The sequence below is a fragment of the Myotis myotis genome, unplaced genomic scaffold, assembly GCF_014108235.1.
Source record: "Myotis myotis isolate mMyoMyo1 unplaced genomic scaffold, mMyoMyo1.p scaffold_m19_p_16, whole genome shotgun sequence".
NCBI classification, from domain to species: Eukaryota; Metazoa; Chordata; class Mammalia; order Chiroptera; family Vespertilionidae; genus Myotis; species Myotis myotis.
Genome location: NW_023416320.1, coordinates 17,931,490 through 17,955,520, shown reverse-complemented (window position 1 = coordinate 17,955,520; position 24,031 = coordinate 17,931,490). Strand labels below are relative to the sequence as shown.

Here is a 24,031-nt window from a genome sequence, read left to right as displayed (position 1 = left end):
AGAAGTGATAAAATCCATATTTATGACTTGTGTCCCGCGTATGGCCCACTGCATCTAGGTCTCTCTCTCTCTCTCTTTCTCTCTCTCTCTTTCTCTCTCTCTCTTCTCTCTCTTTCTCTCTCTTTCTCTCTCTTTCTCTCTCTTTCTCTCTCGTTGGTTAATTGTGTTTGTCATTGTACCACGACTCCAGCCACTATTAGAAAAGCTAATGACCTGGGTGAGTAAGTCAGTCACATACATCAGTCACCTGACATGGTTAGCAGCATGCTGGGCATTCCTCTTCGCTTAGTTGGGGCAATAATTGCCCCCTTAGAACTGGGAGGCAGATGGATTGCTGGGTTTTAAGCGAGCTCTCCTTGGGGTGCCTTGTAAACATGGCAGGTGGAACAAATTATGCATATAGAACACTGTTTTATGGGAGACCAGTGATTTCTCTGAGTTATTTCCACATTTCTAATCTGCACACACAGATACATAGGCAAATTTATGACTTAACCCATTAAAAACTATCTACCCCATCAATACACTAAATGGTCAGAATCCAAAATTCTTTGCAATCTAATCCTGAGTAAGATGTTGGCAGAAAGTGTTTTGGTTTTTACAGTGGCTGTGGAGAAATCCTTCTGCGAGTGCCCATGACCTAGAAGTAATCATTGTTGCTGTTTGTGGGAAGAACAATTAAGGCAAATTACAACCTGAGTAGTGCTCTGCCATGGCATGACAACGCCTCCAAAAATTTGCCAGGCCTTGCCAAGCAGAAATATGTCTGCCATGCTTTTGTCCAGTGGAGGAAACTTGGCATCTGGATATAGCAAGCCTTTGAACATAATGAACAGAATTGAGATGAACTGCTTAAGGAAAAGTGAGCTGCAGTACCGAATTACAGCATAATTGAATGACTGCCAACCTGCTGTGAAGAAAAAAAAAAAAACCAAGGCCCTAAGACTTCAGTATCATTTTAATGAGGAGAGGACTTAGACACAGTTGCATAATATGTATTTCAGGTGCTTAGCTGCCTCAGTCACAGAAATAAGTGCCTAGTGAAATAGGTTACACAGGCACTATTTCTGTGAGGATGTGGTAACTGCCATTAGGAGGACAAGAGCAAAGTTTTCTTGACATTTAATAATAATAATAAATACTTAGCAGTAGGGACTGTGAAAGCAATCATGACAGAGTTGGACCATGCCTGAAAGCAAATTATGGCACCCAATGTGAACATCTTTTATGTCCCAAATTACTCATTTTTATGACAGTATTTCTCAATTTCAGAGTATGGTGTTGGTCTACTTTAGAACCCTCAGGAAAATGGGTTTACAATGTGGGTGCCTTGGCCCCACCCATGATCTCAGAATGGGAGGGCCCAGGAATCGGTATTTACAGGTTTTCCAGATGACTTTTAAGTCAGCCTCGCTGCTCTGTGGTCTCTGTGTGTTTGGGGATTCTGTATGAGAAGTGCAAGGGGTGTGCCCAAGGTGGCATCACAAGATGAATGAGGATCAAGATGGTGGAGGTGGGGCCCAGCCAGGCCATTTAAACCCATGCATATGGACAAGGGAAATGCCTGCACAGTCCTTAGAAATTACAGCTTCTCATTGTTTATCTACAACTCCCATGCCATTAGTCTTAGAAATAATAATATTTATCTCTACGTAATGGATTTAATTGCCGGGAGCCGGTCCATGCTTGCTGTTTCAAGGGACCTGGCATATATGGCATACTGTTTTTAATATGTTTGCTCACCTTCTTGGCACTATGTGTTTTAACCAAGGTCTCTGAGAAAGGTTGTTTCCCCAGGTAGGGATTGTCCCCTGAAGTTAGGGAGGGAATAAAAGCTCTTAACTAAGTGCCAGGTAGGTAATTAATCACTTTAACTATGGACAATCATGCTTAAGCTACATAATCTTTACTCCCTGGAATGGAGATAAGAAACGCCCTAACCTTTGGAATAGAGATTGATAGGATTGAATCAACTGGTATAAATACAGATGTAACAAGACAGCAAGAGTCAGAACTTAGAATACAGAGCTTAGAACACAGAACTTAGGAGGCACAGAACCTACACAGAACGTTCTCTAGAGACAGAAGAACTTCGCTGGAGAGAACATGGCAAAAGATCCTGGACAGAAACTGGCCTCAGAACCTAGAGACAGAACCTAGCGAGAGAACATGGCAAAAGATCCTGGACTGAACCTGACTACAGAAATTGGCAAGAGAACCTGACTAGAACCTGGTGACTGAACCTGGCTGGAGAACCTGGACAGAACCTGGCTGGAGAACCTAGCGAGGGAACATGGCTACAGAACCTGGCTGGAGAACCTGGAGAACCTAGCAAGAGAACATGGACACAGAACCTAGCTGGAGATCCTAAGCAGAACCTCTCTGGAGATCCAGACCAGAACTTGGCTGGAGATCCTGGCTAGAGATCCTGGCTAGGCTGCTGATCAACTGAACGCTGTCTCCGTGTCATTCCTTCTTCGCCGACTCCATCCACACCTTTGGGGACCCCTGGACCCGCTGGGGCTGGACCCCAGCATTTAATTTGTGTTTAAATAGTAGAAAAGTAAAGGGGAGGAGAAAACATTTTTCTCCGTTTTCCCATAGAATCCTTTTTTTCTGGATTTACTATTTTGAACCATGGCTTTTATTCTTTTGTATTTTCTCTCGCTGGTGCTAGGATGATTTGGGTGCACCGAAAGTGCTATACTGGGTATGCCCTGCGTGTACCCTGAATAGTTGGTACACTGAAAGAGACAAAGCAAAAGAGAGAAACTGTGGCCTGGGAGGAGGAAGACATTCAGAATTTTGTAAACTTCCACAGAAATGTATTATCCTATACTCATTTATTTAATGCTATTAAGAATCAGGAAGTGTGCTGAGGCTACAAAGAAGAAAAAAGCACAGGGATTGCCTGGCCGGTGTGGCTCAGGGGTTGAGCGTCGACCCATGAACCGGGAGATCACGGTTCGAATCCCGGTCAGGGCACATGCGCAGGTTGCAGGCTCAATCCCCACTAAGGGGCCATGCAGGAGGCAGCTGGTCAGTGATTCTCTCTCATCATTGATGTTTCTATCTCTCCCTCTCCCTTCCTCTGTCTGCAATCAATAAAAAACATATTTTAAAAACATAGGGATTAAAAAACAAAACACAGGGATTGGAAACATCTATTACTTTACTGCCCTAACCCTGGCACCAAAATACATGGAGAGCAAATCTTTGAATGTGATTCCCACATGACTATCTGCACTCACCTGTTTTGTTTCCCTGCCCCTTTTACACACACACAATCCTTCCTGGTAATTTGAGTTTGTTGTTCCACTTATGATCGCATTAGCCTCTCACATTTCATAAGCCCAGGGATTCAGAGAAGTGACATTATTAGTGTAGTGGATAAACACAAGCCTTGGCATCAGTGGACCTAAGTTAAAGGCATGAAATGAGATTAGCAAGGTGGGCAGGTCCCGTCAGAACTTGATCCATGAGGTCAAGGATGCATACAGGACCTAGAGAGTAATGTAAAGCGTGAGGCTGCCTGGGTGGATGACAGTCGTGGGGGACTCTAGAACTGGATGGTAGTCAGAATACCTTCTAACAGTATATTCAGAAATTTAAAAACTCAGCTCTTTAACCAACTCTGTAGGCAAAGTAGCAGACATAAATAGTGGGATGTGGCTCATGGCTGCCGCTGTGCAATTCACAAAGGTCTTGCGGGCCCAATGAAGGGTTTTCAGCAGAGAAGGGTTCTGACCAGATTTGTAATTTAAGAGATCTTTCTGATTATGTGTTGGGCAGTGGATGGGAGGGGCGGCCTGGTTGGCAGGCCACTGTGGCAGTCTAAGTGAAGACTGATAAAACGATAGTATGAGGATTAGGGCCTAGAGCATATGGGTCTTGGTCACCAGTGGCAGGTGGAAGGAGAAAGGATTGTGTCCAGGTTTCCGGATGAGCACCAGTGGAGCAGCAGGACTTGGGAGAAGGACACTGAGTCCGGTTGGTGAGCTCAGATTAGGCTCTGTTGCATTTGAGTTAAAGGTTGAGGTCTGGAGTGAAAAGAAGTCAGAGATGCTGGTCACTGAAGTTAAGGAAGTTGCCGCTATTGCCCGAGGAGAGTGCATGGAGGAAGAAGATGAGAGGACCAGGGCTGGCACTCTGAGATAAAGCAAGAGTAGGCGGAATAAGGAAACCAAGGCACCTGAGAATGAGCACTCAGAGAGGAAGGAGGGGAGCCAAGGGTGACAGTGTCTCCAATCCCAAAGGAAGACCTTTAAGAAGAAAGAAGCCATTAGGTTCAGAGGTCACAGCAGGATTAGGAGGTTTCCACTGAAAAGCACTCGGGGAGAAGACCACCAGGGCATCAGTGACTTAGGCAGAAACAGTCCCAGGAGGTTGTGGGGGTGGAATCCACGTTGCATCAGGCTGAGATGTGAACGGGAGGTGACAAATGGAGTATGGACAGCGTTTTTCAAAAAGCCGAAGTGGGATGAGAAAGAGGAAATAGAATTAAAACAAGTGTTTCGTGTGTAGTGAAGATAGGATGTTCATCAGATGACAGGTATTTTGATAATGTTTTCAGGCTGAAAGGAAATGCACAATAAAGAGAGAGAGAGAGATTGAAAAAAGTAAAGAAGTGATAACTTTGTAATGAGACTGGGGTAGACCGAAAAAAGACATGTAAGGAAGGACAGAAAGGCCAGATGTGAATGCAGCACAGGGGTTTGAGGCTTCCTCTGCCATACCACATGACCTGGTTTTAAAACTTCATATTCAATTACCCGATTCCCCGGGAGGCTGATGGACTATAAGCTCCATGAAGGCAGGAACAAATACTTATTAAGTAGCCGACATGTCGCAGTTACTTAATAAGTATTTGTTGGAATTTGGTAGAAGGCATCATTATGAGAATAGGACAAGTGATGTATTTTCATTCATTTAATAAAATCTATTAAATCGTTGGGGAAATAAAACAACTAGAACCATACCCAGTCCTCAATTTAATAGGTTTATTAAATGAAGAAAACATTCCTGTCCTGAGAAGTTCCTGTGAAGCCAAAAAAACAAATAATAATAATAATGATCTCCATAATAGAACCATGCCCCCAGGGCTGTGGGCAGCTGGGAGAGAAACCTCGTGCTAAGAAAATCAGCAAATGCTCCACTAAAGAGCTGGCACTTGAAAACCATGGGGAAAGCCAACAGCCCAGTTTAAAGTGAAGAAGGAATTGAGCACAAAGCCATAGCCCCACTTTCCCAGGACTCCAACCTGACACTAGCCACCACCCCACCTTGCTCCACAGGTGCTTTTGATTCTGAGAAAGCGCTGGTCCCCTCCCGCTGACCCAGCGGAGGCTGGTGACTTCAGGAATGCAAGACTGCAGGGTGCGCCTGTGTTGTTAAGTGGCTTTGCTGGCTCCTGGACCAGTTACTGCCCCAAACCGCCTCTGCTGCTCAGCTTGGCTGTCTCCTGCTTTGGAGACACATCCCAGCCCCTCCTCTGCCCAGCAGAGACTCCTACCCAGCTGCTGCTCACAGGATGGGATAGCCATCCTCATGCCCAGGCGCTCCACTGCCCAGGTGCCACGATCTGGCTCCAGAAGGGGGCCCGTCAGTTCAGACTGACCGCTCTCTCTCTTGAGAAAACCCAAACCGAGTGTCCCAGTGACCCCAGTGCTCATGAGGTGGGCTCATCCAGCTCGTCCCCCTCAGATGAATGTTCCCGGGTTCCTCTTCCCTGGCTGGCTGAGCCATCCTTCCCTCTGCTTTTGTGTGGGCGGCCTGGCCATGCAGGTAGGATTCCTCTTAGATGCTGACAGAATTCTTGAGACCCTGCGGATCCTAACCTACAGTTCTGTTGATTCTGAGGTGTTTCAGAGGACTAGATATTTTTCCATGCTTGTTACTATATATATATATTTAATTTAAAAGTAATAGAAATGTGCAAACACATGTCCGAGTGGAGGTTGTCACATTTATAAGATTTATTTACTTATTTTATTTTGTTGTTGCTGTTGTTAATCCTCTCCCAAAGATTTTTTTCAATTGATTTTTTAGAGAGAGTAGAAGGAGATGGGGTGGGGGAGAGGAAAGGAGGGAGGGAGAGAGAGAGAGAGAGAGAGAGAAACATTGATGTGTGAGAGGCACATTGATTAGTTGTCTCTTGAACTCCCCCTGACCAGGGCTGGGCATCGAACCTGCAACCCAGGTATATGCCCTTGACTCGGAATCGAACCCAAGACCCTTTTGTGTAGGGACCAACGCTCTAACCACAGAAAAACACTGGCCAGGGCTATAGGATTTATTTTGTTTTGCTTTTTGCCAAAGTGAGGTTGTGCTATATTAACCTGCTCATGTGTTACGTAAGTATTTATTGAACCCCTATTGTTGGGGAGGAACCACCCTAGTAGGTGAGTAGAGCGATGAACAATACTGACGGGACTCCTGTCCTGGAGTGTGTGTTCCAGGCAGTCCCTGCACGGTCATTGGGTGCCGGTGCATGGCTGTGCCCTCATCCATTGCAGTGACAACCGCGTCCCACTCTACGGAAGACCATCGCTTACTCAGCCCTTCTTCTGTGGATGGACATTTCACCTGTGAGGTTAACTTTCAAAATTCAGAATTTTATTTCATGAATGCCGCTGGAATTAGACTGTTTCTGAGCATAGTCTTTCTTTTTTCTTTCATGTTTCTTGCTTTAAACTGAAGTAAATACCACGATAACAAATATGTTATCTAAAACAATTCTTTTTCCAAATAGAAAAAAAATGTAGTAAGTACCCAGAATGCTGTGTAATGAGCATTGTTTTTTTCCTCAGCCTTCTCCCATTTTTTATCCCTGTTGACCTTCACCATCTTCAGCTTCTCAGTGTGGGGAAATAGATGGGAGGGGGCTATATTTACATTTCTATAAGGGAGCCAACTGTAACTCCGGTGTCCTTAGAGTGGTTTGGCATTTCCTTGTTGTAAGGTTTTCAGGAGAGTAAGCTATCCAAGCTTTCCAGTTCTCCCTGTCTCTGCCTCTCCCTCTCCCTCTCCCTCTCTGCCATATTCTCCTGCCAAGGAACCTAAAACAACACAAAACAAAACCCAAACAAAAAAAAAAAACACACCAACGGAGTCTTTGAAAAGGCATGGCTTGGAAACGGCAAATGAACTCATATTGCTAAGATAGAAAGTCGAAAGTATTAGTAACATGCTCATTTTGTAAAGATCATGCCCTAGGAAAGAAAGAGCAAGAGAAATAAAGGCTTGCACCCCACCACCACCCTTGTCGGGCTCACCTGTCTTCTGGCAATGATAGAGACAACCTGCTCCCCAATTTCAGCATCGGCAACTCCCGCCCCCAAACTGGGTAGATTCCTTACTCACACTACATTACATGTATGAACCAAGATATTTTCCTCTCCAGATTCCTTCTCCTTTGGCTGCTCGTGCAACTCGGACAACATGACTGACGCTTGGTAGGAAAACCAAGGGGGGGCCCTTATTTCAGAGAGAACAGGAGTTCTAGGAAGGAAAGGAGACCTGCCCCACTTCATGCCTTCACTTCCTCCTGCACTGCCGGGCCTGCACCAGAATGACTTTTACAGGAGCACTCAAGGCTCCAAAATAGCTCAGAAATCTTGGGAATGTTTATATGTCAAATGATTATTTTGTCTCCAAGAAACCAGGGAGACATTCATTAAATAATTGCTTCACTCTCCCCTGTATTTTTATAGTTGGAGGTTGCCTGTCTTAGCGGAGACGCTTCATTTGAATTACCATCAGCACACATACACTCATTTCTATCAGCACAAACCTGTGCGCAAGTACACACATCTTTTGCAGAAAATAAGCTCCCTTTGACCCCCTCATCAGCTGGCAACTGCCATCTTATTTCTCTGCTCCTTTTCATAGCAAAACCTCTCCAAAATCCTGTCTCCATCATTTTCCCTTGTTAAGCATGTGAGTGACCATGTTGGCAAAATCTAACATTCTCTTGTCTGCGTTTATTTTCCTCAACTTCTCAGCAAAAATCAGCATAATTGAACACGCCCCTGTCTTGGGATATATTTTCCTTCTGCCTCTCATCTCAGTCCTAAGTCACCTTTGCTGCCTTCACCCCCACCTCCTTGTCCCCAAAATGTGATAGTGTCCCAGGCCTCAGCCCTCTTCTCTTCCTGTCCTCCCCTCACCCCCCAACCCCCAGGACTCACATCTGTAAATCCCTCGCTTATAGGATGGTGATGCTACCTGACCTCTCCCTTGAGCTTCAGGATCACCTATCTCACTGCCTATTTGATATCTCCAAAGTTGTGGATAATTTGTGCCTCAGATTTAACATTATCAAAAACAGAAGTCTGGATTTCACCCCCTACTCAGAAATGACCACCATAGTCCTTGTTGTTTAAGCAAAGAACCTAGCAGACATTCTTTCTCCCTCCTATTTTTCATGGTCATAAATTAATGCTTTCAATTATGTTTTCAAAATCTATCCCAAATCCATCTACGTTTCTCATTGTCCAGTGCTATCTCCCTAGTCAAACCACATCATCTCACACGTCTACGATGGCCATGGCCTCCTCATGGGTTTATTTGCTTCTGTGTTTTCATTCCTGAAGCATCTGCACAGCATATGGTTAAGAAGGAGGCTCTGGAGTCAGCCTGTTTGATTCATGTCCTGGCTCTGCCACTTCCTGGCTGTGACCTCAGCAGGTGGTTTAAACGCTAGTGCTGGTATTTCACGCCCTCTGCACAGCAGGATGAGAGTTGTGCCGACCTCAGGGGGATATTAGATGTTCAGGTCGGTGTTAAGGTTTAGAACATGCCTGGTACTTAGTAGCACTCAGTAAATATTAGCTGGATGTATTATCACTAGTACAGCCTGTTCTCCACAAACAAAATTGTTGTCATCTGCTTAATGCATGCTATGGCTTCCACTGCACTTAATACGCACTTAGGATTCCTGGCCACCGTCCTGCATATCCTCGGGCTTCTACCTCCCTTCGACTTCATCATCAATCCTTTCCTCCCCATCCGCCTTCCTGGGCTCCTTTCAGTTTCTCCAATGCACCAACTTCCTTGCTGTTCCCACTGCCTGGAGTTCTTTCCCCTGCCTTTTCCATGACTGTCTTCTTCTCATGTTTTGGACTCAGCTCCAATGGCCTCTTCAGGGCCTTCCTTGACAACCTGTTTAATGAGGTACCTTCCCACCTCCCACCTAGATAGTCTTTCTGATATCGCCCAATTTGTTCATTAACAGTAAGTACATCACAATCAAAGTATCTTCTCTATGTATTTTTTACTTGTTTATTAAATGTCTCTCTCCACCACTAGAATGTGAACTCCTTGACAAGGATCTTAGAGTCTTGATCATCATTACACCCCTAATATCTAGCAGACTACCTGGTATAGGAAGTCAGTAATTATTTGTGGAAAGGGTGGATGAATGGATGGATAGATGAATGAGATTCTTACACTTCAACATTGGTAATTAGGGAGTGTTTCATTGTACAGTGCTAAAGCCAGATTAGTGCAGAGCCTTGTAGACTTGTGAATTCTCACTCCAAAAAGATGCTAAAATTAAATGAAGGAATAGAAGTTCAAATGTTGCTATTGGAAACCTGGAATGCAAAGCTATTTGGATGGCAAGCATTTATATGGTTACTGTGTTGAAGCAAGAATATTGGAAAAACTGGAAACATCTAGAGTTTCTTGCCTCAGATTTTTGTGGTCTGCTTATTATGGGATGGCTCCTTTTAACAGCTTCCTTTGTCTGTTTTTAATTTGAGCACTCCCCAAATTGCTGCTGTTTCCTCTTAGAACAACGGCATAGAACATTTTTGAAAACAGCTAGCTTGTGGTAGTTAGAAAAACAAGGACTTCGTAACATTTAGACAAACCTGAGTTTGAATCTTGAGTCAGTTACTTAGTAGATGTGTGACTAAAACGCTTAACCTCTCTGAGCCTCAGTTTTCCCACCTAAAAAATGACATATTATTAAATTATATGATAAAAAGTAGTGTTCTTGCCACATGATAACTACTTAATAAATGTTACATTTCTCACCTTACCTATAGTCCGTGCATTGTAATACTTTTCTTACTGTACCTCTTTTCAATGCATTTGAATGGTCTGTGGTATTTCACAGGGTTCAGATTAACAGTGAGTGTAAACTGTGGCATTTTATCTGTGTTCATCAGACTATCTTCAAAAATGTCAGTATCTAAAGTAGTAAGAATAATAACACTTATAACAGTGTCTGCCACATAGTAGATACTCAATAAATATTTGAATGGATGAGTAACTAGTCTGTAAACATTACTGCCTGTCATTCACGAGAATCAGTTCATTTCCATATAGTTTTAAGTAATGTTTCCTTAAAATAGCAAAGATTTTTTCCCCTCAAAATGTCCAACTGAACATTGAATAGCATCAAATCATAACTGAATGTTTCAAGACCTGATGGGGGCAAGACCACGTTTTCCTCTGCCTGTTATTTTTACGTATGTCTTCTGGAATTGTTTAGTTCAGTAATGAGCTCCGAGATCTAAATTCAAAAATTTAGAACCAAAAGTTTTAGAGATGTTTCTTGGGTTTTCAAGAAATATTTTACATGTAGAACCTAGTGTTTTATTCGTGAATGTAATTGATTCAAGGAGAGTAAATAGGGACTTAGTCATCATAATTGCCACCAAATGTGTTTCACAGCCCTGGTTGTCAGGCACTTTAGTTAAATGTTAGGAAATGATGTATAAAATATACACACTTTGGGCAATCCCAGTATTTTAAAATGTAGATTTAAAATATATGTAGATATTTTTGTTTACTTTGCAAAAAACATTCATTGCTATAGAAATTTCATCAGAAAAACATTGCACAGTAATGTGGAAAAGAAAAATTTTCTAAGAAAAAAAATAATGTTACCATCTAACCTCATCAAAAAGGACTAAATTTAGATGAAAAAGTAAGTTATAAAAAGACAATAAAGAATATATAAAATTTGGTTGATTTGGAGTAGAGAAAGAGAGTCTAAGCATTAAAGCATTAGAAGAAATCAAAGGAAAAATATGGAGAGATTTGGCAACTAGAAATCAAAAAATTTTGAAAATAAAAAACATTATAAAGTTAAAAGCAAACAGCATACTGGGTGAAAGATGACAAAGGGCTAATGCCTTTCACATACAAGGATTTCTTCCAGGTCAGAAAGAAATTCTTAACACTTTAATAGAAAAGTTGTCAATGGACATGAACAATTCATAGAATAAGTAAAAAGGCCAATGAACATGTGAGACACAGGAAGCCTCACTGATAACTAAATACCTGCAAACTAAAACATCAGAAATATATTTTCCATTATTAACTCGGCAAACGTGCAAGCAAAATCATATTCAATACTGACACGAATTTAATAAATGGTATACTCTCATACTATAACATAGGAATGTAAGTTGTCTCAAACTTCTTGGAAGTCTTAGTAATTCCACTAATTTTAGAGATAAATTCTTTAAGATGATAAAAAAAAACTTGACCAAATATTTATCTGTAAAAATGTTACTAAAGCAATTTTACTAATAGGGAGAAAGTTAGAAACAACCTAAAGTATCCCACAAGAAGAAATTGATTTTTTAAAATACAATGTCTACATCTGTTTTAAAGTTACTTATTTAACATTTTTTATAAAATATTTTCAAACTTTGTAAAACGTACTTTAAAGCAGAGAGAATACGGCAGTGATTCCCAGTATGCTGCTTATTCACTTTATCCACATTAGCAACAGCAGGAGATCATCATATTTGCTACATTTATCCCCCTTTTCTTTTCTTTTTTACTTTGCTGAAGCATTTTAAAGCAAAACTCCAGACATCATGTCATCTTATGTCTACCTACATATATCAGCATGCATTTATTTTAAAAAAATGGGCAATTTCTTACATAATCATAGTGCCATCTTCACTGCTAACGCACTTACCATAATTCCTTGATGATGGAGAACATGGAAATGGCCCCGATTGTCTCAGAAGTGTCTGTTTGCTTCCTCATGGCATCATTTAACCCAGAGGCCCGCAGGCTTTTTCTGTAAAGGACCAGAGAGTACCTGTTTCCACCTTTGCTGGCCAGACGATCTCTGTCACAGTTGTTCAGCTCTGCCATGGTGAGCGTGGAAGCCAGAGTAAACGTGTGAAGGATTGGGCATGGCTGTGTTTCAGGGATATTCTGTACACACACGCAGACAGCGAACTAGGATCGGCCTGCAGGCTATATACGTACAGTTCACCAAGCCCTGACTTAACTCATTACTTCCTTCTCCATGTATTTTATAAGGTGGGCATTAGCTTTGAAAGTTGAATAGATTCAGGGGAAATTTTTGGTGGTGAGAATACTTCGTGGGGCGTGCTGTGGGCTTCACCTCCCATCCCATCAGAAGGTGCATGACGTCTGTCTATTGTCCTACTCTGTTGTTGGTGACACTCAGAACACTTAGTGGGTACTAATCCCTCTACTGTATCGATTATGTTTGTAGCCCAGGTAATTTAATTAGACGTAATTACAAAATAGCCCTGACTGGGTGCACAGATGATATTGTCCCATACAACAAAAGGTTTCAGGTTCGATTCTCTGGCTGGGTACATACCTAGGTTGTGGGTTCAATCCCAGGTCAGTCTAGTATGGGAGGCACTCAATTGATGTTTCTAATCTCTCTCTCTCTCTCTCTCTCTCTCTCTCTCTCTCTCTCTCTCTCTCTCTCTCCTAAAATCAGTTAACAAATTTCAACATATAGCATGGTCCCTGGGTCACCTCCCATGATTTCCAGTAGGTTGGGATTCTTGTGAGTGAAACAGGATATTTTTTCTCTCTAGTTTTGCTTTTCTGTACGACTGTGAATCAGATTTTTAAAAATATTCAATGGTTATCAGTTGGTAGCATTTATTATTCTTTTTCATGCCCAAATTATTCCATCTTTGGCCAACTGGGACCCCTTTGTGTTGGCTCCTGTTAGTTGTTAATAGCTTTCTTTCTAGGCTAACAAATTCCAGGGAGAAATGGTCAGCAGCAGAGTAATAAAACTGTCTGTAATATATGTTGAAATTTTAGCAAAACAACAAGCAAGCAACCAGATACAACCATATGTATTTAAGAAAAGATTAATAAGAAATATGCCAAATTGTTAAATATTTTTTGTTGCTAGTACAGTTATAGGAAAATACTATTTTTTTCTTTAGCATTTTGCACTTTTCTGCACTCCAGATTTTCACAATGAGAATTATTACTTTTATAATAAAAATATTAAGTTAAAATTTTAAAAACCCCAATAGATTTTCTTTACTAATAAGTTCTTCTACTGCATTTAAAATAAAATTGAAATTATTTTAAAAGATACTTATGCACACCTTTTTCAGAACTGTAAGTGGAGTAATTATACGATTATTAATTATCTCCCATATTTTCAAAGAGCTGTAATGTATGCAAAGAGGAAAAATAGATAAACAATTTTTAAATATTCTCTTTGTTGTTGAAAGTATTACAAATGTCCCCTTTTTTCCTCTCTTTGACTCCCTCCACCCCATACCCATCCCCCCGTGCCCATCCCCCATCACCAGGCCTTCACCATACTATTGTCTGTGTGCATAGGTTATGCATATAGGCACATAAGTTCTTTGTTTAATCTCCCGCCCCCAATTCCCTTTGAGATTCATCAGTCTGTTCCATGTTTCTATGTCTCTGGATCTATTTTGTTCATCAGTTTATTTTGTTCGTTAGATTCCACCTATGAGAGGTGCCTGGCCTTCCCATCTGTCTTTGTAGACCTTATATTTTTTCCCTTTAACAATAATTTGGAAACTAGTCAGTAGGTATATCTCCTACAACACTTTAGTTAGGCCTCAACTTCTGGGAGTTCCTGGATCTGGGAATATTCTTTCTACTGTTCTCAGACCTGCATATTGACATGTTCAAAGCAAATAAACAAGGGCAACAACAGCAAAATAACTTATTCTGTAATGTACATCAAGGAAAACATGTACTAGTAAATGTGTCTCCTTCACTGTAGTTAGTGGTCATTTAGATGTGGCCTTGATGAGGGGCACTTTTACCTGAGTTTCACCAGTGGCTCTTGTTAGTGGGATTTTAAATGTTGACCCCATGAAGAAATCATCCTATATTTTTAAATGTATCACACATTGTATAAAGCATGGAACATGGTTCTGGTGTGTGTGTGTGTGTGTGTGTGTGTGTGTGTGTGTGTGTGTGGTAGAGTCACTCCTACCATGAATAATAGAGAAAGAAGTGTAAAAACTCAATAGTGTAAGAGCTGGTGTGTGAGTGGATGTGTGCACACGTGCCTCTATGTGTTTTAAAAGAAAAACTCCTCCCTCTCCACTGCAGACAGCCTTCTACGCCTTCTTCCTAAAGTCCTTGGAGCAAAGCTTCCCTGGTGCCAAAACCAGACTAAAATGCTCTCACTTTTCTCTGGCACGCTTCTGGAAATTTGGAACAACTTACGCTTTTGGGGTAGATCATTCAGGATTTCTGCCGTTTCCTGCCCAGAGACAGTTTGCTCATGGAATCATCGTAGACGTAGAACTACCTTTCACTGATAATTTTTTTATACTAACCTAGCTAACAAAAGCTATCATTGTAAATGTTACGTTTCTAAATCTCTGGATTCTACAGGACAAATTCAGGAATCAAGGTGGCAGCAGGAAACAAGGCACAGGCAAAGGGTTTACCCGAAGCCAGTTCAATAAATAAATCTCTTCAATATGCGCTTGATCCACAGGCAGCTTGGCTCGTGGGAGATTAGGCATGAGCAGCCAGAGAACATCAACGTGTCTGCACTATTCTCAGAGTAAATGTGAATGAAGAATATTTTACATAGACTTTTGGAAAGGAGAATTATCTCTATCTGGACTGGTGATCTGCTTCCAACTGTGACCAGGAATTTAAAAAGGAGTAGGAGAAAGAAGAGGGAAGGGGGAGAGTGGAAAAGGGGCCTTAAACATGACGTTGAAAAAATAACCACTCCTTCAGTGCTGCGTGGAGGAAAATACTTCAGGTGTCACTGGTGATGAGATAGCCCTCCTGTATGGGAAGTTCTCTGGCCCTGGCTTTGGCCTTACTTTGCATAACTTGAAGTGTGCTCTCCGGGGTAGGAAAATTTATGGCCCTGCCCTTTGCAAAGCCAGATTCCTTTGTTAGTGTGGGTCCCACTAGACAAAACAGGCAAATGTCCCAGCTTCTCTAGCTCACAGATTTTCATGGCTATGAATTTGCCTTAATAGGCTTGCCAGTGTATAGGAAATATCACTTGCATTGTAAGTGCCATGGACCCAACTTCTTTGGGTTTATTTATACGCGCCATCGGAATGGGACTGGGCGTAATGCCTGTGGGCTGGTGCAGTGCTGAGGCTTGATATACTGGTATATTTGTTTAACCAATGAAAGGCCATGTCTTGTATTCCTATGGTTTCCTGTTTAATACGAAGCACAATATTAGACAGGTAAGAGCTGCTGGGTCAACACTAGTTTATGTAGTGATTCAAATGATGTATTAGGTAACTGAAGTTAAAATTTTATTTAGGTAGCCCTGGTGGGTGTGGCTCAGTTGATTGAGTATTGTCCCATCCACCAAAAGGTCGCTGGTTCCATATCCAGTCAGGGCACATACCCAGCTTTCAGGTTCAATCCCCAGTTGGGGTGCATTCAGGAGGCAGCTGATTGATGTTTGTTTCTCTCTCTCTCTCTCTCTCTCTCTCTCTCTCTCTCTCTTTCCCCTCCCTCCCTCCCTCCCTGCCTTTCCTTTCCCCTCTCTCTAAAATCAATTAAAAAATACTAAAAATTTTATTCTCAATACCTGTCTCTGAAGATACTGGCTATACATGTTAGTGAAAGGTAAGGCACACACTCCAAGTGGAAAATGAAAAATTGTTATAGCCTTCCCTAAATTGTTATCATTCTAAATAATTTCAGTTTCCAATTTTTAATAAGACCCAAGCACTTAATCCTTGAAATTACTAGCACTGAAGACATGGTACAAACATATTCTTACTTAACTTTAACCATAATGATAATAGAACCAAACAGGACACATATGCTTTCTGTTTATTTAAAGCATACTTTTGATAGTTTCTCAACACCAGGAATTGTTTAATAGTGTCACTTTGAGTCTAAGAGTTTCCGAGAAAAACATTACTTTTTAGGGTAGAAAATCTGAAGCATGGATCTTTATTTATTTGGGCCATCTCTCTTTCTAAAGAAGTATTTTATGGAACCGACTCATAAAGAAAAGACTTTAAAGGCAATGGGTAATTTTGAATGATTAGGCCGCATTCTTTTGGGTTGATCTGCTTTGGGGTAGGAAGCCAGGAGAGACTCTCCTGAGGCTATGTGCAGACCTGTGGAGCCTTGTCAAAGCGCTGGAATCTGTCTGGTAATGTCTTTGCACCTTTAGAGAAGGAGCTCGGATTTCTTTGGGGTGAAACATGGGACTGGCAAACGTAAGAGAAAGGCAGGGATAAGAAGCCATGAAATAGCTGCGCAGGAGCAGCCAAGAGGGGTTCTCATCACTCTAATTCAGGAATTCAGGAAGAACATAGCACATTGAAAAGAGCAGCAAAGGCAGTAGGCACAGGCAATGCACTAAGCACCATTCACTTCCAGAAGTAGACTATTGAGGTCCTCTGTACACTATGTCCAAAAGTTTAAAAAAAAGGATATTAGGAGAAATAAATCATTTTACCAGAACCATGTTCACTTATTCCAGGAACTAGGCTATTTCATAATAAAAACTTAAATGAAGGCCAAAAATGAAGCAATGGCAGTTCTTTTTAGATGGATTCTAAATTCAGACAATTGGTATATTTTATTCAGGCTTAGTTCTATTTCTGTCTTCAGTCAAGCTATGGAGTTTTAAGATAGATTTTTATAGATGGCAAATTATTTTTAGTTCTTTTAATACTCATAAAAGTATAATACTTCTAAAAGTTTTACTAAATGTCTTCTTTTTTTTGTCTAACTAGTTACTAAGGTAACTCTGGCATCAAAATGTTTGTATAACAAAGATATATTTAGTAATGAAAATTACCACTGATTGATTAGTTTGAGTGGACATACTTTTAAGTAATATTGATTTGCATTAAATTCCCATAAAGTTCTCCTCATCAAAGTATACCTGAATTAACCAACCATCATAAATATTTAATAAGTGTGGAAAGCACTTACAGGAGTCAGCAGTACAACTTTCCTGTTTGCTGAATAAGCATCTACACAGGTCACTTCCCATCATGCATATTAATTTATAATAATGACAGTGATAATCTGTAACTTGGAAGTTAAGAGAATGTTTTGAGTATCAAAATTCATTTTACCTATTTACCCCAGACAGCAAGACTTTTGGATATACATAATAACAAAACAGGACCACTTCTCTCTGCTTCCTTGAACTCACAATGCCAGCTCTCTTATCTCTCACTCTGTTAACCAAATGATGGGCCAAGTTAGCGATCAAAAACTGGGTGTGGTCAATAATATTCAAGTAACTTTTTTTTCTAACACAGACAACTCTGAAGCTTTCCCATTAATGATCCAGGTTCCTGTGCTGAATTATTACTTAACCCCATCAAAAATCCATGGACAGTTATGACCCAAAAGTAGATTACCTAATGTGTTAAGAGACAAACCTTTAGGCTTTGAGAGCATGAATATTACAGAAATACTTGTGATCCAAAAAGCTTATAAGGTATTGCCTTAAAATATGTTTTTTGATTATTAATATTTTTTATTTTTTTAATTTATCTTTATTGTTGAAACTATTACAAATGTCCAATTCCCCATTGACCCCCTCCATCACACCCATCTCCCCCTAAGGCCTTTATTACACTATTGTCTGTGTCCATGGGTTATGCATATAAGTTTTTTGGTTTGATCATTGATATATTCTGTTAAAATGATTGACCAAAATATGGAAAATAAAAGGAGAATCATTTACAGGCATTAGCCTGGGGCTTGATAAGCAAAGTGTATGTTTGTGTGTGTGAGTGTGTGTGTGCGTGCACGCGCGTGCGCACTTATGTGCATGGCTCACTGTATGTTTCTCTCGGCCACCATTGATTTCCTCCTCCTCACTGAACACTTGCTGGTTCCTGTCTTCCAGATGACACTGGCTGTCCTAGTAGCCAGTCCGTGTCTCCTGTGAAGACGCCCTCGGATGCTGGAAACAGTCCTGTTGGCTTTCGCCCTGGAAGTGATGAAGACTTTACCAGGAAGAAATGCACAGTTGGAATGGTTGGCGAGGGAAGCGTCCAGTCAGCTCGATATAAGAAGGAACCCAAGTCAGGCCTTGTAAAGCCAGGTAAATGCACTTATACTCATCTTGTTATCAGTGTGGTATGACTGCAGTGATTTCACACTTGAAATGAAACACCTCTATGTCAAGACAGGGAACATTAATGCTGTACCCAGAACCCAGAAACCTCTGTTGTCAAAAAGGATGTGGGACAAAGAGTGGAATATTTCTGCACTAGTTGTTAAAAATTGAGTCATTATGGTGATAGGAGTACATTATAAAGACACAGAAGATGGAGCAACGTTGAAGAAATGTAGCCTGGATGATCTAGTAGACATTTAAACTCAATAATTAATCCCAACATAAATTATATTAAGAAGTTACTTGGTACCATCTAAAGTGCCCACAAGTTATGAAAAGAAGAGGTTATCTTGATGCAGATCTTTAGGGCTGAGCATACTTGCAAACCTAGTTATTTTATTTGCTTTTAAAGATTGAAATATGAATATGATGTTATATGTACCAGTTGTACTGCTTACTAATGCGGATTTTGCAATCAAACATGATACTTTCAAGAGAAACATCACAAGTGCTTTATTCAAAGTAATGTCCATCGCTAGCTACACATTTCCGCCATCTTTCAGGTAATTTGTGGATACCGTCCCAATAGAACTTTTCTTGTTTTGAGGCAAACCATTCAGAGACCCAATTTTCCACTTCTTCATATGTTTTGAATTGCTGCTCAGAAAGTGCATGTGCCATCGATCGGAACAAGTGGTAATCTGAAGGAGCAAGGTCTGGTGAATATGGTGGGTGGGTTAATACTTCCCAGGCAAGATCTTTTAACGTGTCTTTACCTGGTTTTGAAGTGTGTGATGGTGTGTCATCATGAAGCAAAATTACTTTGCTGTGTCTTCTGGCCCATTCTGTTCATGTTATGATCAAAGCATGGTTCAAATTGATTATTTGTTGTCGGTAGCAATGAGTATTAACGGTTTCACCTGGTTTTAGAAGCTCATAATACACCACACCTTCCTGATCCCATCAAATGCAGAGCATTGTCTTCTTTCCGAAGCGATTTGGCCTTGCAGTCGATGTTGATGGTTGACCTGGGTCAACCCATGATTTTGTGCATTTTGGGGATTCTCAAAATAAATCCACTTTTCATCGCCAGTCACAATTCAATGCAAAAGAACTTTATTTTGTGCCGTTGAAACAACATTTTATTGATGACTTTTCGGTTTTCCATTTGTCTATCTTTCAGTTGATGTGGCACCCATTTTCCTTCCTTTAAAATCTTTGCCATTGCTTGTAAACGATCGGAAATTGTTTGCTGAGCAACATTTAATCCTTTTGCAAGTTGTTGTTGAGTTTGACACACATCTTCATCCTATAATGCTTGTAATTGTTGATCTTCAAACTTGTTCAGTTGACCTGGACGTTCTTTGTCTTTCACATCGTAATCATCACTTTTAAAGTGTTTAAACCAGCGTTCACAAGTATCTTGAGATGGAGCATGTTCACCATAAGCTTTCCAAAGTATATGATAACTTCTAATAGCACTTTTCTTCCAAATAAAGTAATGAATTAAAACTTCCCACAAATGCTCTTTTTTTTGGCACGAAATTTGACATTTTTAAGTGTAAAGATACCTATGATGTTAACATCTTCAGAAAATTTGGCATATGAAGTTTTGAAGCTTGTTGTCAATACAACAAAATAGCATACATATCAAATCGCACTTATATCAACATATGTATAACTCCATCTATTGAAAAAAATCCACATTATTAACTGATACACCAGTTATGTATATGAAAATATACATATTCAAGCATTACAAAATATTAAAAACTATTCAATGAAATAGAGATCATTATTGTATTGGATGAAATACCATGAATATTAGAAAAGGTCAATTTTCAGAATTTGCAATATATAAATAAATGTTTTATATCTCAGAAATATATACACTAAGTGAGCAAATATAGTTTCAGTAGAACTGAAGTTTTAACCTTACAGTAAAAGGACATGAGCATTGGCATTATGAGACAACATCTATATTGCATTATTTTCTTTAACATTCACAGTTATCCTATACATATTTATGAGCCTGAAAAGACAGATTAATAGCCTACATGAGTCCTCATTCCTTACATTTGTCTTCTAATTTTTGTTTGGTGATGACATTACTGTGCAAGGAGCTATAGACAGCTTTATTCCAATGGAGGCAAAGCTTGGCAGTTGTCCTTTTCCATTGGAAGGTCTGGCATCCTCTTCCATCTCTGTCAACTTTTGTTCTTCCTGAATAATTGATGTGCACAGCATATCTTAATGGATTATTCTTCATCTTGCGTTTAGTCAACCAAAGAGAACGTCACTTAATCTCAGGGCAAAACTTAAACTGTGTGAAAAAGAAGTCCCCTATTTTCTAGGCTCCTGATAAATGTTAGTCGTGATGAATTTGTTAATAATCTATTGCTTTTGAATCATATAAAAAAGAAAAGGAATGATACACAGTGGGGAAGACAGCATATGAAAAAGAAGGATGGATATGGTAAAAAGAGTGTTGGGTGTCCTCAATACTTAGGACAGAGGCAGTGAGGTAAAGAATGTCATGTTAATTATAGACAAGAAATAAAACCATTACCTTGTAGACTGTGTGGGAGGAAAAATAATTTTTCTTCTACTCTTCTAAGTGCTTCTGGCTGGTCTAATAATCAAATTGACCTGAGACAGATTAACACAGTGGTTCTCAACCTTCCTAATGCCACGACCCTTTAATACAGTTCCTCATGTTGTGGTGACCCCCCAACCATAAAATTGTTTTCATTGCTACTTCATAACTGTAATTTTGCTACTGTAAACAATATGTAAATATATATGTGTTTTCCGATGGTCTTAGGTGACCCCTGTGAAAGAGTTGTTCGACCCCCAAAGGGGCCGCGACCCACAGGTTGAGAACCGCTGGATTAACAGGAGAAAATAACCAATCCTTTTACAAATGTACAAACGGGGGTTCCCTAAGAATATGGGACTCCTGGAAAAATCAGGCAGTTGAGGCTTTTATGCACTTCTGGACAAAAAAGAGGACTTCAAAAGGGAAGTAAGCAATTCACAGGTATGAAAAAGAGCAAATATTTGTTAAACAAATTTTTGCCAGGCCACCCAAAAACAATGGGGCACAGATGGGAGTCTAACAACCAGACTTTGCAGCTTTCTCCCTGTCTGCCACACTTAGTTTATATTATACTAAGGTGATAGCTTCCTGAAAAAGCAGGTTCTTCCATCCAAATTCCTTTAGGCAGGTGAGAGGGCGGGGAAGTCAAAGGCTCTTCTTGACTCTTCTGGTTCTTAAAAATAACCAGCTTAAACTAATTTCCCCAAAAGGCATATTTTGGGTGGCAAAACTCGGCTTCCCCTCAGGACCCAAGGACAAGACCTGCTTCCCTCCCTCCTCCAGCTCAGTTGTCCTCTTAATATTGAGATACAATTCACATGCCATAAAATCCACACCTTTGAAGTGCACAACTCAGTGGGTTTTAGTGTATTCAAAACATTGTGCAACATCACCACTATCTAATTCCTGAACATTTTTATCACCCCCAAAAGCAACCCCGTGCACACGAGCAGTCACTTACACACTCCCTTTCCACCCCTGTCCCTGGCAACCACTTACCTAGTCTCTCTCTCTATGGGTCAGCCTGCTCTGGGCAGCGCATGTAAATGGAGTCATGCAATATGAGGCCTTTGGTGTTTGGCTTCTTTTGTTTAGCATAATGTTTTCAAGGTTCATCAATATAGCATGGGTTCGGATCAATAACATTCTATTATGTTGATAAGACACATTATTAAATAGACTTTTTTTTTTAAGGAACTTTTGGTTTATAGAAAAATTGAGTGGAGAATACAGAGTCCCCAGGTACCCTCTCACCAGTACTACCTCCAGGTTCCCCAGTTACTAATCTCCTGCCTTGGTGTTGTGATATACACATCTTGTTTCTCCATTCACAGTGGCTGGACATTTGGGTTGTTTCTGCTTTTTGTCTATTAGGAAGAATATGTTATGAACATTCAGGTACGGGTTTTTGTATGGACATGAATTTATTTCTCTTGGATATATAGCTAGGAGTAAAATTGTTGACACATGTGGTAACTTTATGTTTAACTCTTTGAGGAACTGCCAAACTGTTTTTCCAAAATGGCTGTGCCATTTTACATCCCCACCAGCAATGTGTGGGGGCTCTGATTTCTCCACATCCGTCCTTGTTAACAATTGTTATTGCTTACCTTTTTTTATGATAGCCATTCTAGTGAGTGGGAATTGTATCTTATTGTGCCTTTAAATTTACATTTCCCTGATGGATAATGGTGATGAGTGTCTTTTCATAACACATGGGATGTAAGTTTAAGAGTAGACGCTCTGTCATCCTCTTTCAGTTCTCCTAGTGCACAGGGCCGGTATATATTGGGGGCTCGGTCAACATTTGTTGACCTCAAATGCAGCAAAGGTGGCCTCTGGGATTGAGAAGATAAAATGATGCTGGAATGAATGTCAGCCTCATGGATTGCAAAGAAAAGGTAGATTTCATTGTGAAAGTAACGTAGGATTGGAATGCAACCTGAGATTATTTCGTTTTTGCTATCCACCCCAAATTACTTCCCCAAATATCCACCACTCATTCTAAAATCATTTTACAGTGGTAACAGTACAAGGAAACAGTGAAACACAAGACAGGTGTGGTGCAAAAAGAACAAACTAAGTTTAAATAGGAGTTACGATTTCCATTGACCTTCCTTGTTTTAATAATCATAATAAAGAATAGTGATGTTAATATAAGACTTAAAACTCTAAGTGTGCACACAGAATTCACACCAGCAACTTCCTGATCCTGCAGAAGGTAACTAACTCACTTGCTAAGGATCAGCCACTTGTCTTGCTGAGAATGTTAAGGCCTTAGGTCTTTATGAAGAAAATGCAGACACAAAAAAAAGTAAGGGAGGGAGGGAAAGAGGAAGGAGGAGGGGGGGGAGAGAGAGAGAGAGGAAGAGAGGGAGGAAGGACAGTTGTCTTTTGAGAATTATGAAGGTCATGGACCCATACTCCAGAAGAAAACCTATAAGCACAGAATATTGCATACTATTTCTGAGATTTCATAGATCTCCTTTATTAGGATTTATGAATCCTAGTTATGACCCTTGCCTCTCAGAGGCAGAGCCTGACACACCACTTTTGTCAACTGCTTCTAACTTCATTACTCATAGGTATACCTATCACCTAAGCAGGTAAGGACCTTGTGCAAATATATTTTTTATTTGCGTTTAACCAAGCTCAGAGGTTAAAGCTTACTTTTTAGTTGCCTAAAATGCCTAAAGCGATCCCGGAAAACATTGTTTGAGCATTTGAATGGGACCCAGTTCTGTACAGTAAGCTCTTTTTGTATTTAGAAAAATCTGCGCCTTGGCCTATAGTTCTCTGAACTTTCAGCAGAATAAACCTGTCAGTCACATACATATGAAGAGAGGAAATCCTGAAAATGAGGCCCCTGGATGACTCCCACATTTATAAAGCACAGAGACCTAATCTGTTAACCACCAGAAGACAGAGTTCTCAGGTTAAAATGTCCCCCCTCCTCCCTAGCCCCAAGTGGCCGTCTCTCCTCAGCCCAAACCGATCTTGGTACACGCTCTACTTTTTAAAAATAAACCGTCTCATTAGAACCAATACCATTTTATTAAAATAGCAAGCAATTAGTGTCTCTTAGACGGAGGCTC

General features: G+C 40.4%; 1 protein-coding gene across 3 annotated transcripts in view; it reads left to right on the top strand.

The window, feature by feature from the left end:
* The window catches only part of SYBU (syntabulin), a 75,661-nt gene that overhangs the window by 11,012 nt on the left and 40,618 nt on the right, over positions 1 to 24,031 (top strand). For all 3 annotated transcript variants that reach the window (XM_036338096.1, XM_036338095.1, XM_036338094.1), the window contains one exon: positions 18,125 to 18,322. In XM_036338096.1, the coding sequence (XP_036193989.1) occupies positions 18,125 to 18,322 (198 nt within the window). The remainder of the gene's footprint in view (positions 1 to 18,124; positions 18,323 to 24,031) is intronic.